Source organism: Nycticebus coucang, chromosome 10, assembly GCF_027406575.1.
Source record: "Nycticebus coucang isolate mNycCou1 chromosome 10, mNycCou1.pri, whole genome shotgun sequence".
Taxonomy (NCBI): Eukaryota; Metazoa; Chordata; class Mammalia; order Primates; family Lorisidae; genus Nycticebus; species Nycticebus coucang.
In genome coordinates, this window is record NC_069789.1 from 111,658,310 (window position 1) to 111,677,214 (window position 18,905).

Consider the following 18,905-nt stretch of genomic DNA (forward strand, 5'->3'; position numbering starts at 1 on the left):
AAAGGGTTTCCTGTACTTAATTTCTGACCCTGTCTACCTGGAATTAGAGTCAGGTCCCACAGGGTGAGGGCTGAGTCCCCAAGACTGTTCCCCACCTCATACTCCACTCACAAGTAGTCAGTTGTCACTTTTCCTTGTGACCAACCAGCTGTAAGTTGAAGGTGGCTTGAGGCCTGGTCAGGTGTGATTATTTGCTAGGCCGTCTCAGAGCCCTCAGTGACATACTTTCTGTCTCTGTAGTTTATTATAAGGGACAGTTGAGAGGACTTTCTGTCTCTGTGCTTTATTGTAAGAGACATTTGAGAGGATACATATGAACAGCCAGATAAAGAGGCTCACAGGGCAAGGCTCATTGAAGCTTCACTGGGTGCCCCACCGTCCACACACATCCATGTCTTCAGCATTTGGAATTTCTCCTCACCCTACAGTGCAGGCCTTTTTATGGAGGTGTCATCATATGGGCATGATGTTAACTCAGCCTGCAGCCCTGTCCCTGTCCTGGAGGATGTTGGTTTTGGCTGAAAGGTTCAGGCTTCTAATCATAGCTTCATCTTTCCCGTGACCAGCCCTGATGCAGGACATCAGAAAGGTGGCCTCTTTGGCACATATCACATTCCTGTCACCCAGGAAATTTCATGGTGTTAGGACTCTCTGTGAGGAACCTGGGAGGGGACCAGTGTATGTGTTCTTGTTTCACAAGGTCCCTGAGCCATTGTTCAGTTCTGCTTTATCCACACATTGCTGCTGTGTGTAATACGGGATGAGATTGGCACTTCTGAGATTATTACTCAGCAGGAGGCAAAGTCAGGGGACATAAGGGTCCTGTGTTGGGAGCGAAGCTCACCAGAATGATGGATGTGGTTTCCAGTCCACTGTCATTTGTTCCAGCTATTGTTACTCTCATCTTGTACATTTTCACATAATTTGCATGAACCTGGTTTTTATATGTTTGTCTGTTTTACTCTTGTGTATGCTTTTTTTTTTTTTTTTTTTTGAGTCAGAGTTTCACTTTGTTGCCCTTGGTACAGTACCATGGCATCACAGCTCACAGCAACCTCAAACTCTTGGGCTGAACCAATTCTCTTGGCTCACCCTCCCAAGTAGCTGGGACTGCAGGCGCCTACCACAACGTCCAGCTATTTTTAGAGGCGGGGTCTTGCTCTGGCTCAGGCTGTTCTTGAACCCAAAAGCTCAGGCAATCCACCAACCTTAGCCTCTCAAGTGCTAGGGTTACAGGCATGAACCGCTGCACCCGGCCAGTGTGTGCTTTTCTTTGTCTGCTTTCTATCTGTATGGTCCTGTCTGTTGTATATGGAGCTGCTGTACGAATAAGTATCTAGTGATTTATATATTATAGAAGATTTCATTGTTTACCACAGAGGTTGTAGCCAGCAAGAGTTCCTTTAATATCTCTAGAGACTGTAAAAGCTTTTATGTGGTAATTTAATGTTTTTTGTTTTTGTTTTTGTTTTTTTTTGAGCCAGTTTCTCACTGTCACCCTGGTTAGAGTGCAGTGGTATCAGCCTAGCTCACAACAATCTCAAACTCATGGGCACAAGCAATCCTCCTGCCTTAGCTTCCCAAGTAGCTGGGACTATATGCATCTTCCACAATGCCAGCTAAATTTCTATTTTTAGTAGGGATGGGTTCTTACTCCTACTCAGGTTGGTCTCAAACTCCTTAGCTCAAGCGGTCCACTTGCCTTGGCCCTCCAGAGCGCTGGGATTACAGTCCTGAGCCACCTGATACATTCTAGGAATCAATCCTGTTTGGTCATGACATGTGATTATTTTCAGTGTGTTACTGAAAATTTGTCTTGGAGTAATTTGTTCAGGATTTTTGTATTTGGTTGATCAGTATCATTGCTCTATAGCAGGGGTCCTCAACACACTGCGGGCCACATGCAGCAGGGTGATTGTATTTGTTCCCATTTTGTTTTTTTACTTCGAAATAAGATATGTGCAGTGTGCATAGGAATTTGTTCATAATTGTTTTTTTTTTTAAACTATAGTCTGGCCCTCCAACGGTCTGAGGGACAGTGAACTGGCCCCCTGTTTAAAAAGTTTGAGGACTCCTATTCTATAGTTTTCCTATAGGGACTTTATCTGTGTTTGCTGTCCAGGTTACACATGTTTCATTGGTTGCCTTTGGAAGTATTCAGTCCCTTGTTAATTTTAGGAATGATGCTATATATATACATAGCATCATTGCTCACAGCAACCTCAAACTCCTGGGCTCAAGCTATTCTCTTGCCTCAGCCTCTCGAGTAACTGGGACTCTAGGCATTAGCCACAACACCTGGCTAGGTTTTCTATTTTTAGTAGAGATGGAGTCTGGCTCTTGCTCAGGCTGGTCTTGAACTCCTGAGCTCCAGCAGTCCATCTGCCTGGGCCTTCCAGAGTGCTGGGATAATAGGTGTGAGGCACTGCATCTGGCCTGTGTTAATTTTTTTTAATATTCCATAGACTTTGGCCTTGCAGACATTTCATTCTGACTCTTCTGTAATGAGAACTATTGGATCCCTGAATCAATTTCTTTGTGACTGGTAGTTTGAGATTCTCTCCCTCTTAATGTCTAAGTCTTGGTAAGTTGTTTATTTGTTCTATTGGTTTGTGTCATCTTAGTTATTAAATTTATTGTCAGGTGATCGTTTAATCTCATTCTCCTACTTCCCATTTCATTCATATGGAATCAAGTATAATGGTTTATTTTTCTGTTTCGAATTCTAGCTATTTCTGACATATGTTTTTTAATTTTTTATAAAAAATAAATGTTTATAAAAACTTATAAAAAATAATATTTTATGTGGGCAAGGGTTTGTTAATCTTTTCATCAGTTTAAATTCTGTTACTTTTATGATTTTCTCTAGTACTTTTCCATTCTCTGTTTTCTGTGTAGTCTAATCTTTATTCCTCTTTCTGTACCACTCATAGTTTATTCTTGTGCCTTGTTGCAGTTAAAAGTTAGGTTGCTTATATGTTAGTGTTGATTTTTTTTTTTTTTTCTTTTGAGATGGAGTCTCACTATGTTGCCCTTAGTAGAGTGCCTTGGTGTCAAAGCTCATAGCAACCTCAACATCTTGGGCTTAAGCGATTCTCTTACCTCAGTTTCCCAAGTAGTTAGGACTACAGGCTGCCGCCACAGTGCCCTGCTATTTTTTGATTGTAGTTGTCATTGTTGTTTGGCAAGCCTGGGCTGTGAACCCACCAGCTCTTGTGTAGGTGGCTGGTGCCCTAGTCGAGGTGTTGATTACAGGTGCTGAGCCTAGTGTTAATTACTTTAAATGTATGCTGAAAGAGTTATCAATATCTTTGGTATCAATTTTTTTGCTGCATTTTGTAAATTTTGGTATATTATGTTTTTCATGTTTTGTTTTGTTTTGTTTTTTATCAATATGTCTTTTTATTCCCCTTGTGGTTTATTTATAAAATTGGTTTTCTTAATATAGGGTGTTCGTAAAGTTCAGGTGGAATTTAAAACAGTTTTACATTGTAAATTGCACACGAGCTTTATGGGCACTCTGTATAAATGTGTTGATTCATTTGTTAATATTCTTATTTTGCTTCTACAAGTGTCTAGTTTTCTTCCATTATGATGAGATTGATTAATTAGAATTATCTTAATCTTTTTCAATTGTTAAAAATAAGATTGTTCTGTGTACATGTTTTGTAGACATTTCAAAATGAACTTTAATTCTGTCATTAAGTAGTGTGTTCTCTGAAGTCTGTTTTGCCCTGTTGGTTCACACTGGTGGTCCACAGAGGACTGTTGAGTCTTTTACTCTACTGAGTAAAAGAGTTTACTTCTACTTCTATATGCTTCTATGTATTTTGAAAATCTGTTATTGAAGTCCACTACTATGTTCTGGATGTGTCTCTTTGTCTCTTATATCAATTTTGTCTGAACATCTAAGCCAGGGGTCCTCACACTTTTTAAACAGGGATCCAGTTGACTGTCCCTCAGACCACTGGAGGGCCGGACTATAGTTTAAAAAAAAAACTATGAACAAATTCCTATGCACACTGCACATATCTTATTTTGAAGTAAAAAAAACAGAACGGGAACAAATACAATATTTAAAATGAAGAACAAGTAATTTAAATCAACAAACTTACCAGTATTTCAATGGGAACTATGGGCCTGCTTTTGGCTAATGAGATGGTCAATGTCTGGTTCCATATTTGTCACTGCTAGTCATAACAAGTGATGCAAGTGTGCATCAGTTAGTCTAGATCTGGTTGGAGATTTCAGATGTTTCATTCTGGAAAAAGTCTGTTCACAGACATAAGTGCTGCCAAAGATGGTTGCCATTTTGAGTGCATGGTTCCTGAGATTAGGATATGTCTCAGAGGGGAGAGATGCATAGAAATTAGGAAGGCTGCTTGACTTGAATGCGTCTTTCTTGCAGTTCAGCCAGTTCCATTTGGTAAATCGTATCCACATTTTCAATGTCAATAGAAAATGGGTTATGGAAAAGCTGTATGTCCTGTTCATGGAGATGAAGCTCTTTAAATCTAAATTGGAACTCCTTTTGCAACTTTTCCAGTGAATCCACACATGTTTTATTTGGTAATGCAACCAATTTGGTTTTGAGTTGTGGGGAGATGGCAGAAATTTTCCTCCTTCACTTGTTTGATGAGTTGTGGGGAGATGGCAGAAATTTTCCTCCTTCACTTGTTTGATGAGGAGGCCTAATTTTACTTCAAATGCTTTCGCATGTGATTGCATATTACAGATGAGCTTCCCCTTTCCTTGAAGTTGCACATTGAAACTGTTGAGTAGCCCTGTTACATCTGTCAGAAAGGCAAGGTGCCATTTCCATTCTGCATCATTGAGCTCTGGTACTTCTTTGTTTTTTGAAAGCAGAAAAGCTATAATCTGTGGAAGTAAGTCATAGAAATGTTTCAAAACTCTCCCTCAACTCAGCCAATGGACTTCTGTGTGGTACAGAACATCTTCACAGGCAACATTTAGCTCAGACAGAAATTCCTGAAATTGTCTATGGTTTAGTGCATCAGCTCTAATGAAGTTAACACAGGATACCACAGTTTTCATAACAGAGTCCCACTTCAGTGGTTTACTACACAGTGCTTGTTGGTGGATGAGGCAGTGTATGGCTATACAAGCATATGGCTGAACTTGCACTGCTCAGAGATTGCAACAGTGTGAACCAGTGCTTACACAGCACACAACATACAAAATCATACACAACTGAATAGCAATCAGAATATAAATGCATTTACTGTCAATTAAATTGGGTTTCCTACTCCTCGGCTATCTGCAGAGCTGGATTAAGTTCCCTTGGGCCGTAAGCAGATTACCAGTTTGGGGCCCCCATGTGATAACACTGAGCACTGACATTTGCATTAACACTGAGCACTGACATTTGCATTAACACTGAGCACTGACCATTTTCATTAACACCACTGACCATTTGCAATGACACTGACTGCTGACAATTTGCATTAATAATGAGTGCTAACAATTTGCATTAACACTGAGCACTTACAATTATCATTACCACTGAGCACTGACTATTTGCATTACCTCTGATCTCTGACCATTTGCATTACCTCTGAGCACTGACAATTTGCATTAGCACTGAGCGCTATTTGCATTATCACTGTGATGCAACCCTCCTAGAAACCACCCCCAACCAACTAACCAACTTAAAAAAAAAAAGGCTCTCCTAACTTCAAAAAAAGGGCTCTTCTAACTTCAAAAAAAAAGGCACCCCCTATTTGTAAAAAAAAAGACCTCCTAATTTCAGGAAGAAAAAAGGCCCCCCTTAAGCACAAAAAAAAGGCCCTACCAACTGCAAAAAAGAAAAAAAAAAATAGACCTCCTAACTTCAAAAAAAAAAAAAAATCCTAACTTGTTCTTACCTCAGTCCTTAGGCAGCAGCAGGCTCTGCACAGGCAACCTGGTGACTCCTCTGATTACACCCGAGACTGAGAGGAGGAGTCGAGAGACAGAGAGAAGGAGGGGAGACAGAGAGAAGGAGGGGAGTTGGAGAGTGTGGGGCACATTCCACACATGTGCACTGCAGGCCAGGACCAGTGGACTGCTAAGCAGGATGGCAAAAACACCCGGCAGGGAGAGACAGAGAGGAGTGGAGTTGGAGAGTTGGCGCACATTCCACACATGCACACTGCGGTCCGGGATGAGTCGGCTGCTAAGCAGGACAGGCAGCTGTGGCAAAAACACCTGGTGGACCGGATAAATGTCCTCCATGGGCCGCATGTGGCCCGCGGGCTGTAGTTTGAGGACCCCTGATCTAACCTGTCTGCTGTTAGTTTGGTCACCTCTGCTCTGTGCTGGTTATCATTTGCATGGAATGTCTTTTTGTATCCTTTTCATCTTCAGGCTGTGTACGGTCCTGATATTTCACGAGAGTCTCTTCGGAACTGAATTTAGTTGGATCCTATTTTCCTCTGATTGCAAAGTTAAATTGTTTAAAAATATTGATTAGCAAAGTGGGTAGATAATTCGAGCTGAGGAGTTAGAGACCAGCCTGAGCAAGAGCAAGACCTTGACTCTGCTAAAAATGGAAAAACTAGGCAGGTGTTACTGTAGCAGGAGCCTGTAGTCCCAGCTGGGAGGCTGAGACAAGAAAATAGCTTGAGCCCAGGAGTTTGAGGTTGCTGTGACCTATTCAAGCCATGACACTCTACCCAGGGCAACAAGAGTGATACACCATCTTTAAATAAAAGAAGGGATATTGATTAGGGGGTGGCCTTACTACTGCCATCTTGCCACATATTATCTGTATATAACATCTTCCAGATTTGTCCTTTTTTCTCTCTCTTACTAACTTCTTTTGTGTTTCGTTTAATTTCAGTAATGACATGCTTTGATTCTCATTTAATATATTTTTGTTTTTCATGTGTATTTTACAAAGGTTTTTTGTACTTATCATTTCAGATACACACAATATCATAAATTTATAATATTCTGTTTAAATGTTTACAGGTTAACATCAGTTATGCTCATAAAACACTCCTTTTCAACCCTGTTCTCAGTTGGTTATTGCTGTTAGAAGTTACTTTTCAATATCTTGTGTTATCATTCATTTCTTTGTGTATATATTAAAATATAGTATTTAATAATTCTTTCAAATGTTATAAAAGGATTTGATGTTGAGTTAGAAGTGAAAAGTATAATACTGCATATCTGTATATTTGATCATTTATTAAACTGGAGTGGCAAAGTTGATATTTTCTCAAGAGTTAGAGTTACTGTGTGGGCTCCTTTCCTTTGCTGCTGAAGGACTCACATTTGCATTTCTGGCCTACCCAGTCTATAGTACTGAGGAGTGCTCTCAGCTCTTTCTTTAGGAAACTTTAAATTTCTCTTAGATTTCTAGAGGAGGATTTCACTAAATATTGTACTCTTGATTGATAAGTTTTTATTCTTCAAGCACTTTGAATGTATCAGCCCACTGCCTTCTAGCAGAAAGGTTTCTGCTGAAAAATGTACAGTCTTATATACCTTCCTCTGTGTATAACAAGTCTCTATTTTCTTGTTACTTTCATGATCATCCATTTGTCTCTCACTTCTGATGATGTGTTTATATCTCTTTGTGAGTGTCCTTGCATACTTTAAGTTAAAACAGTGAAGATTTTAGGATTTGTATATCTAGTTCTTTCCTCAAATTTGGGGACATTTTAGACATTATTTCTCCAGATGTCCTGTGTCTCTTTATGAAAATCCCATAGATTGTATGTTGTTCCATAGGACAGTATCCCCAAAGTCTATAGGGGTTTATTAGTTTTCCTTTTTGTTTTCCCTTTTATTAAGTCATATACACATAGATCATGAATACATTTATGTATTTGTGGGGTACATTGTGTTGATTTTTTTATATAATTTGGAATGCTTACATCAAACTAATTAATATAGCTTTCACCTCATTTGCTTAATTATTGTGTTAAGACATTTATACTCTATACTTGGTAGATTTGACTTATACCCTTGCAATATGCTCCATGGGTGCAGTCCCATCGTTTACCCTCCCTCTATCCAACTTCCCCTCTCCCCTCCCATCCCCCTCTACTTCTCTCCTTCATTCTGGGCTATAGTTGTGATCTGTCTTTCATAAGAAAGTGTAAGTAATTATAGTGTTTTTCTTTATTTATTATTTCTTCTTTTTCCTCTTTGAAAGTGATAATTTTGAACAATCTGTCTTTGAACATGCTTATCCTTTCCTCTGTCCAACTTAGCTGCACTAGTACATCTTTACTGCATTTGTTGTATTGTAGTTCTAGAACATATCTTGTCCAGCAGTTTCTCTTCTATTTGATATGCTCCTTCATTCAGTTAGTTCTGTATCTCTCTCATCTTATAGTTCATTAAGCATATTAGGAGAGTTGCTTTAAATATTTGTCAAGTTATTCTGAATACTGCATTCCTTTTGGTTTTATTTCACGACATTTATTTGATTCCTTTTATTCAGGCATACTTCCCTGTCTGTAGGCCTTGTAATTTTTACTTCAAGTTTGGGCATTGACAAAACAACCACCACTCTTTTTGCCCTCAAATTATGCCGTGGGAGACCTTTACTCATCAGCATATTGTACAGGATCTAGGAGCACTCTGGTGATGTCTGTCTTTCCTGGATGTTTTCATTTACTATTGCTAATGTGGAAGCAGTTTCCCTGATTATTCTGATTGTCCCTGAGAAGATCATCCCTGCTTTTTTCAGAAGCTCTTAGCTTCTGTTGTATTTCTCTGTTCATAATCTCTAAAACTCACCAATAATTCTTCTGGCTGCTTTAGGACCTCAGCTAGACCAGTGTATCACTTCACCTCTTTATGTTGTCAGCATTACCAGAGTGGCATAAAAAGTATACTTATGTTACTTCTTCTCCATGTCCCAATCAAGTGAAGTGGAGCTTATTCTTAGTCTTAGAATGCCAGATCCATATGTTCAGTTTCCACTCTTTTCTTCCTTTCCTAGGGAGGAGCTGTGTATTAGACGTGGAAGCAAAATGCAAACCTATTAAAAATCAACTTAGATTAAGCTTTCATTCCCACCTTCCTGAACAGCAACTATTTCAAAATGAAGAGAAAATTGATGAATGCAATGAAGTTGAAAACTCTCTCAACCATATCACCTCATATTCAACACTTGAAAACACTCCTTCTAAGCTTAAAACCCACGTATTTAATAAATATCAGAATGATTTTGTCAGTTCTCCAATAGTCACGCAAAAGCTGAATGCACAAATTAGGGAAGAACCTTACACATATAATGAGGGTGTCTTGAGTGTGTCTTCAAGTCCTCCAAGCCATGGGGTAGTTCATACTGGAAAGAGACCTATGAAATGTAAAGAGTGTGGCAAGACGTTTAGGAAAAATGCAGAGTTTGTGCATCATTGGCGAATCCATACTGGAGAGAAACCTTACAGATGTAAAGACTGTGGGAGAGCATTTCGTCTGCCTTCAAGGCTTTATGGACATCAGGCTATCCATAATGGAAATAAACCTTACAAATGTGAGATGTGTGGCAAGGTTTTTAGGCGAAATGCACATTTAGTAAGGCATCGGAGAATTCATACTGGAGAGAAACCTTACAAGTGTAATGAATGTGGTAAGGCCTTCAGTGAGAAGACATCACTTACAATTCATCAAAAAACACACACTGGAGAGAAGCCTTACGAATGCAATGAGTGTGGCAAAGTCTTCCGTCACAAATCAAACCTTAAAACTCATCAAACAATCCATTTGGGAGAGAAACCTTACAAGTGTAATGAATGTGGCAAGGTCTTTAGTCATAAAATATCTCTCACAGTTCATCAGAAAACACATACTGAAGAGAAACCTTACAAATGCAATGAGTGTGGCAAAGTCTTCCGTCACAAATCAAACCTTAAAACTCATCACACAATCCATTTGGGAGAGAAACCTTACAAGTGTAATGAATGTGGCAAGGCCTTCAGACAGAAGATATTCCTTACTGGTCATCAAAAAATACATTCTGGAGAGAAACCTTACAAATGCAATGAGTGCAGCAAGGCCTTCAGAGAAAAGACATCCCTTACATGTCATCAGCGAATTCATACTGGAGAGAAACCATACGAGTGTAATGAATGTGACAAGGCCTTCAGAGAAAAGACATCCCTTACCCGTCATCAGCGAATTCATACTGGACAGAAACCATACAAATGCAGTGAGTGTGGCAAGGTCTTCTGTCAACAGTCAACTCTTATAACTCATCACAAAATTCATACTGGAGAGAAACCTTACAAATGTAGTGAATGTGACAAGGCCTTTAGGCAGAAGATATCCCTTACAGTTCATCAGAAAACACACACTGGAGAGAAACCTTACAAATGTAATGAATGTGACAAGGCCTTCAGTCAGAAGATATCCCTTGCAGTTCATCAGAAAACACATACTGGAGAGAAACCTTACAAATGCAATGAGTGTGGGAAAGTTTTTACTCGCAAAAGATACCTTATACAACATCAGGGCATTCATACAGGAGAGAAGCCTTACAAATGCAATGACTGTGGGAAAAATGTTATGTTGCATTCGAACCTTCATATACATCAGGTTATCCATAATGCAAATAAACCCTACAAATGTGATGACTGCAGTAAGGTTTTTAGGCACAAAGTATCCTTAAGAGTTCATCTCAGGTCAGGCTCGGTGGCTCATGCCTGTAATCCCAGCACTTTGGGAGGCCAAGGAGGGCGGATTGCTTGAGCTCAGGAGTTGGAAACCTGCCCAAAACAACAGTGAGACCCCTCTCTTAAAAAAAATAGCTGGGCATTGTAGCAGTTGCCTGTAGTCCCAGCAACCTGAGATGCTGAAGCAAGAGGATCACTTGAGCCCAAGAGTTTGAGATTGTGAGCGATCATGGCACGGTACTCTACCCAGGGTGACTGAGTGAGACTCTGTCTCAAAAAAAGAAAAAAGGCATTTATCTCAGAATTCATTCTGGAGAGAAACCTTACAAGTGTAATGATTGTGGCAATGTCTTCAGTTTAAAATTATACCTTAGAAGTCATCAAAGATTCCACACAAGAGAGAACTCTTACAAATGTAATGAGTGTGGTAAGGTTGTTAGTCATATCTCATGCCTTGCACAGCATCAGAATTAATTTGTAAGAGATTCTGTAGACTCCCCGAGGGTGACAACTCTTCATCATGAGTTCCATCATCAATGAGGATCACAGAGTCCATACTAAAGAGAAATCAAATGCAGTGTATGTGGCTATGACTTTGTCCAGGCCTGACCACTCCTCACTACACATCTAAATGTATATCTCCCACAAAGCCACGCAAATGAAATGTTTGTCATGTGACTAATACCCAAGGACCATTACTGTGGAATATCAGAGAGTTTGCACAAGAAATAGTCTGGCTCGGTGCCCATAGCACAGTGGTTACGGCACTGGCCACATGCACCAAGGCTGGTGGGTTTGAACCCAGCCCAGGCCTGCTAAACAATAATGACAACCACAACCAAAAAATAGCCATGTGTTGTGACAAGTGCCTGTAGTCCCAGCTACTTGGGAGGCTGAGGCAAGAGAATCGCCTAAGCCCAAGAGTCTGAGGTTGCTGTAAGCTGTGACGCCACAGCACTCTACCAAGGGTGACATAGTGAGATTCTATCTCAAAAAAAAAAAAGGGAATAAATCAGTCTCTAGTTCTCTAGTATCTAATGTCTGATTTACATGGTGGAGAGTAACTGTAAATCAAAATACATTGACCCTTATGACATGGTACGTGTCAAACTTAGAAGGACATAAGGACATGGTCAGTCATATTGAGTCACCTTTTTTGTTGTTGCTACAGAGTCTCACCCTATGCACCAAGCAGAGTACACTGATTTAATCATAGCTGGCTACAAACTGAAACTTGGGCTTTCGTCATCCTGCTGCCTCAGTCTCCCAAGTCTCTGGGATTACAGGTGCTCACTACAGCATCTAGCTGACTTTTTATCAAGTCAGGAGTCTCACTCTCACTGAGACAGATCTCAAATTCCTGAACTCAAGTCTCAAATTCCTGAGGCTGCTGCCTCAGGTTCCCACATTGCCGGAATTATAGGTGTGAGCCACAGCGCCCAGTATCCTTGATATTTAGGTTATGTAATGTTTAATTATTTGAGGGTCTTTCATAAGGCTACTCTACTTTTTATGAACTTTGGCATGTCTTCACATGCCAGCTTTACCAACATTTCACTGTGGTCTCTGGGAAAGAATTAATAGAATGCTAGGTCTTAATCACTGAGAATCATTTCTATGTCATTTTCTGGAAGGAAGGGACACTGTCTTTGGAGATTAATTTGTTTCTGTTTTTATGGAGACTCTAATGCAGGGTGAAGTGCACTGATGTGATCATAGCCCACTGCCCCCCATAATTCCTGGGCTCCAACTCTCCTGTTCTCTCTACCTACCAGAGAGCTGGGACTTCAGGTATACCATATTTGGTCTATCTGGTATTTGTTAATATGTTTTTTTTTTGTTTGTTTGTTCATTTTGTTTTGTTTTTTGCAGTTTTTGGCCAGGGCGGAGTTTGAACCCCCCACCTCCAGTATATGGGGCCGGCGCCCTAATCCTTTGAGCCACAGGCACCGCCCTTTGTTAATATGTTTTTGAGAGAGAGTATCTCACTATGTTCCTCAGGCTGGATTCAATCTTTCAATTCTAGCAGTTCTCCTAACTTGGTCTCCCAGCATGCTGGGATTACAGATGTTAGTCATCATGCCTTTTTCCTTTGAGATTAATATTGCCTGATTTACACAGGATGGCAATGAGCTGTTAATATTGTACAACTGTGGTGTTAATCTTCATGCCTAGAGCATTCAGCACAGGCTTCTTAAAGAATGTATGGTGGGTTCTATCAAATCAGAGGGAAAAAAACGGACTATAAGCTTTGCACCCTAGAATTTTATGGGAAGACAGTAGTAGGTCCTTAAAGACTAATGAAGGTTATTGAAATAATGCCGAGATACTGGTGGTCACCTTCTCCATTGAATGGCAGTAGATGTTGATTGTCAAACATTGATAAGAACTAATCTTTTTTAGAAGCTAAAGAGAGAAAAGTTATATTCGAATTCACAGTTTCACCAAAACTACCAGTAGAACATGTTCTTGAAGCTGATTCACATTTACTTCTTGGCATTGTCATTTGCAATTGTTTTATTCAGGATACATCAGAATTCATCATTTTTAACCAATAAAATTTAATGTTTTTTTCATAGCTGTAAATGAGTCACAGTGTTCCACTGACATTGTTTTATTCCACCTGAGGATCTTTCATAACATAATAATGAACCCTTAAGCCAGTGTTTTTTAACTTTTTTTATCTCAAGCATACTTGAGTCTGTAGTTAAAATTAGGGTGCACACTTGGATTATTTTGATTAAAAAAGTAAAAAAGAGATGAATATACATTCTGTGCTTTAAACACAGAATATACATACTGTGTTTAAGCACAGTATGTATAACTAATTAATTAAATTAATTAATTTCCTAGGCAATTTAATTAATGATCTTTAACAATTTTTGAGGCACACCTAAGATCCTCTCATGGCATACCAACACGTTGCAGCATACCAGTTGAATTGCATTAGGCTTTTATCTTTGAAGCATCTACAACATTTTTTTTGGTGCAATCAAGAACCGATTATTTTGTGCACATGCGCTCACGTATGATTACTACAAAGTCATTCTTGGTACATTGTGAACGAGAATACTTAACATGGGTCCAGTGAAAATTGTACAGAGATGGAACTTCAGACTCTTACACCCTTAAATATGCATCCCTGTGCGTGAACATGCTCTGTGTGATCATATTTCTACGTGCTTCTCTCTTATGCCAAGTATGACCCATGCCATGCACCTGCATTTTTCTTAAGCAAAAATTCACATATACAGAGATGAAATTTATGATGAAATAAAGGAATGTCTGGACAATAAGGATAAAAATACCTCTACTTCTCTTTTGTCCTTGCAGAACGCAGTGACCTAATTTTTAAATATCACTCATGCATTTCCTTTTAAGAATAAGCACTGCAAATGGGTCTTTGTTTTGCTAGGAAGCACCTGTATTCATTCTCATAACACTGTCCTCGGGTTGCACTTTTCACTCCCCTGGATCTTGCTTGTTCACATGCACCTAACCTTTCCTTGGGATATTGACAGTGATGCTGTCTGTACATGGAAGAGGTGTGAGAATTTGTATTGTACAGTGAGGTTTCTGAGGAAATCAGAAAGAATCATCCCCCAATCAGCAGATGCTTAAATGGCTTGAGAGGAACTGTCAGCTGTGGAGTGTTATGAATTGTAAGGGTGGGGTGGAAGTGGAGTACCCACATGGGTTTAAACCTACATAATATCAAAGGAGGGAACATTGAGGCATTGATGTTAGCAAGATGAGCAGAAGAGGAAGAGGGAACACAGGTATAAAAGGTGTTAATGTTCAAATATCACATAATGCAGTTTGACTTTTTAAGAAAACAGTGAATATTTTTTCCTGAAATCACTGAAGTGTGTGAAGACCATGTTTATCACACACTTCATTCCTTTCTTGGCTGCCCCCATAAATCACATTGTATAATGTGGGATTATACACCTCTAATCCCAGCACTTTGGGAGGCGGAAGTGGGGGGATCACTTGCACTCATGAGTTCATGACCACTCTGAGCAAGAGTTCATGACCACTCTGAGCAAGAAAGAGCAAGATTCCCTCTATACTAAAAATAGAAAAATTAGCCTGAGGATGTGGTGGACGCCAGTGTTGCCATTTGTTCCCGAGGCTGACGCAGGAGGATCACTTGAGCCCAGGAGTTTGAGGTTGCTTCCACTTCAACTGATGCCACAGCAGTCTACATTGGGCAACAGAGGGAGACTCTGTCTCTATAAAAAAAGGAAAGAAAATGTTTGTTCAATACTATTTTGTTAAGTTTCCTAAAATATTTTTAATAATAAAATCTAGATTATTGTGTGGAAATGTTTATTATATGAGTATGACAGTGACTGAGCATGGTGTCTTACTCCTGTAAGGCCAGCACTGTCAGAGACCGAGGAGGGTGGATGGCCTGAGCTCTGGAGTTCCAGACCAGTCTGAGCAAAAGCGAGACTCTGTACTAAAAATAGAAAAACTAGCCAGGTGTTTTTGCAGGCACCTATAGTCCCAGCTACTCAGGAGGCTGAGGCAAGTGGATCACTTGAGCCCAAGAGTTTGAGGTTGCTGTGAGCTGTGGTGCCACTGCATTCTATTCAGGTCAACAGAGTAAGACTCTATCTTTAAATAAATAAATAAAGAATTTTACAGTAGGGGATTTTTACAAAATTAGGGAAATCATTTTCAGAATATGATATGAACCCATGTATACTATAGTTGCTTTGTATATGATTTTCTCCCTCTCATATACTATAGGTCAGTGTGTATTTTGGGGGAGAGGAGTCTCACTTTGTTACCTTCGGTAGAGTGGTGTTGCATCACAGCTCACAGCAACCTCAAACTCTTGGGCTCAAGCGATTCTCTTGCCTCAGCCTCCCAAGTAGCTAGGGCTACAGCACCCACCACAACACCCAGCTGTTTTTAGTGACTTGGTCTCACTACAGCTCAGGCTGGTCTCCAACTTGTGAGCTCAAGCAATCCACCTGCCTCAGCCTTCCAGAGTGCTGGGTTTACAGGCATGAGCCACCTTGTCTGGCCTATCATGAGTTCCATCATTAATCAGCATCACAGAGTCCATACTAAAGAGAAATCAAATAAATGGAAAGTATGTGGCTGGGCTTTCTCCAGGCTTGACCACTCCTCACTACACAACTAAAGGTACATCATCTTCCATGAAACCACCCAAAGCAATGTTTGTCACGTGACTAATGCTCAAGGACCATTAATTTGGAAGGTCAGTGAGTTTGCACAAGAACTCAATCTCCAGTTCTCCAGTATTTAACGTCTGATGTTACGTGGTGGAAAGTAACCATAAATTCAAATACATTGACTGGCCTGATGTGACATGTGAATATTGTACAACTGTGGTGTCAGTCGTCATGCCTAGAGTATTCAGCACAGGCTTTTCCTTAAACAATGCATGGTCGGTGTCCACATGAAAGGACACATGGCCATGTTTGGTGATATTTAAGTTATATAATGTTTCATTAGTTGTGGTTTTTTGAAAAGGCTACTTTACTTTTTATGACTTTCACCCTACACTTTGACAAGTCTTCATATGCCGTCCTTATCAACATTTCACTGGTGTCCTGTAAAGAATCAGTAGAATGATAGGTCTCAATTGATAATTGAAAATCATTTCTATGCCATTTTCTGGAATGAATGAACACTGGCTTGGAAGATGAATTTCTGTTTCTATTTTTTTGGAGACTATAACGCAGGGTAAAGTGCACTGGGGTGATCATAGTCCATTCCTCCCCAACCCATAATTCCTAGCCTTCAGCCATCTTGTTCTCTCTATGTCCCAAATATCTGGGATTAGAGTAAACCATATTTGGTCCAGCTGATTTCTTTTTGACAAAAAGTGTCTTTCTGTCTTCCACTTTGGATTCTAGCAATTCTCTTTTTTTTTTTTTTTTTTTTTGTAGAGACATAGTCTCACTTTATGGCCCTCGGTAGAGTGCCGTGGCCTCACACAGCTCACAGCAACCTCCAACTCCTGGGCCCAAGCGATTCTTTTTGCCTCAGCCTCCCGAGTAGCTGGGACTACAGGTGCCCGCCACAACGCCCAGCTATTTTTTGGTTGCAGTTTGGCCCGGGCCAGGTTTGAACCCGCCACCCTTGGTATATGGGGCCAGCGCCTTACCAACTGAGCCACAGGCACCGCCCTCTAGCAATTCTCCTAAACTGGTCTCCCAGAATGCTGGGATTACAGATGTGAATCATTGTGCCTTTTTTCCTTTCAGATTAAATATTGTCTGATTTATGCAGGAGGTCAGTGAGCAGTGTATATTGCAAAACTGTGGTGTCAGTCTTCATGCCTAGAGCATTCAGCACACGCTTCTCCTTGAAAAATGTTCTACCAAATCAGAGGAAGAGAACAGGCCACAAGCTTTCAACACTGGGAATTTTATGAGAAGACAGTAATAGCTTCTTTTTTTTTTTTTTGAAAACAGAGTCTCACTTTGTTGCCCTGGGTAGAATGCAGTAGCATCATAGCTCACAAGCAACCTCAAAAGGCTTGGGCTGAAGCCATTCTCTTGCCTCAGCCTCCTGAGTAACTGGGTCTACAGGCGCCCATCAAAACCCCTGGCTATTTTTAGAGACAGGGTCTCGCTCTTGCTGATGGGCATTTCGAACTCCTGAGCTGCAGCAGTCCACCTTGCTTCAGCCTCCCAGAGTGCTAAGGTTACAGGGAGGAGCCACCACAATGGGCCCCTGTAATAGGTTCTTAAGAACTAATAAAAGCTGTAGAAGTAACACAGGGTTTGTGGCCATCACTTCCATGAATGGCAATAGATGTTGTTTATAAAACATTGATTTTAAAAAGCCTTTTTTTCAAGCCAAAGAGAGAAAAGTTCTATTTGAGTAGATAGTTTCATCAAAACTACCAGTACAGCATGATCTTGAGGCCATTCACATTTACCTCTAGGCATTGTAATTTGCAACTTTTATTCAGGATACATCATAATTCCCTAGTTTGAACTAACAAAATTTAATATTTTTTCATAGTTGTAATTGAGTCACAGTGTTTCTACCAACATTGTTTTATGCCACCTGAGGAGGATACTTCATAACAGACAGTAAAACTCAATGGTTATTCCAGTGTTTTTTACCTCTTAGGTGTGTTGCCTCACACTTGTAATCCTAGCATTCTGGGAGGCCTAGGTGGTGGATCTCCTGAGCTCAGGAGTTCGAGACCACCCTGAGCAAGAATGAGACCCTGTCTCTAAGAAATATCCAGGCATTGTACTGGGTGCCTATAGTCCCAACTACTGGGGGTGCTGAGACAAGATCACTTGAGTCAATAGTTTGAGATTGCTGAGTAGGGCGCCAGCCCCATATTCTGGAGGTGGCGGTTTCAAATCCAGCCCTGGCCAAAAAAAAAAAAAAAAAAAAAGTTTAAGGTTGCATAGGCCCCGCCCAGTCCGCCCTCGCGGCCTCGCCCCTAGTCCATAACTCGCGGACGATGAGGAGGGCACCGCTAGGGACTGGGAAATACAGAGTCCTCCTACCTTCCCAGCTTCCTGCAGACCCGGAAGCCACTGGCTGGAACGCAGGTATGCGGTGAGTTTCTATTTTTCCCTTCAGGTTTCCGCTTTCCAGTCCCCAGCGCTTCTATACCTGCATTCTGAGGGCCGTAGCGACCTCAAATCCCCGCACGGCTCCTTCCACTCCGAGTAAATTCACGTCCCGGTGAGAATCAGAGGTGACTTCCTTGTTAACTGAAACAGATCCTGGTCCCCGTCTTCCTGCCACAGACATGGGAGACACCTCATCTTGCACCGTGTCGCTCCTGAAGCCTCTGAGTGACCCCTGCACTCCCTTTGCGCCCCCTAAAGTCTTCACCCGCAAGGCAGGTTCACATCCTTCGGAGCCTGCAGGCCTCGCCCGAGGCGCCCCTGGACGGCAGAGCTGCAGCCCGGCTTCGGAGGAGCGTCCCGCATCTGTTCCGGGGGTTCCGCAGACCCCACCTCTGCCCTAATCCGTCCCCTCTGCCCTACCTCGCCCTTGTCCTTCTTGGTGGGGTCAGCTGCCCAGGACAGTTCTCAGTCACCAGCTCCTCTAAGTGCGTGTAGGGAAAGGAGAGGGGTTTGTCACGTGACACCAGATGTCCTTAACATCCATAACTCTCGTGCGCTCTTCGGGTGAGCATGTTATTCCTATTTCTTACCTATGAATGTGTGGAGTATGGGACGCGGAGGGCAAGAGAGAGTAAATACAAAGATGCCGGGCATGGTGGCTCCGGACTGTTTGACCTCAGGAGTT

At 41.0% G+C, this 18,905-nt stretch overlaps 1 protein-coding gene across 3 annotated transcripts in view; it reads left to right on the plus strand.

The window, feature by feature from the left end:
- The window catches only part of LOC128595858 (zinc finger protein 480-like), a 20,896-nt gene extending 8,914 nt beyond the window's left edge, over positions 1 to 11,982 (plus strand). For all 3 annotated transcript variants that reach the window (XM_053604934.1, XM_053604933.1, XM_053604932.1), the window contains one exon: positions 8,960 to 11,982. In XM_053604934.1, coding sequence (XP_053460909.1) covers positions 8,960 to 10,710 — 1,751 coding nt within the window. In that variant the 3' untranslated portion in view covers positions 10,711 to 11,982. The remainder of the gene's footprint in view (positions 1 to 8,959) is intronic.
- Positions 11,983 to 18,905: the final 6,923 nt, after the last annotated feature.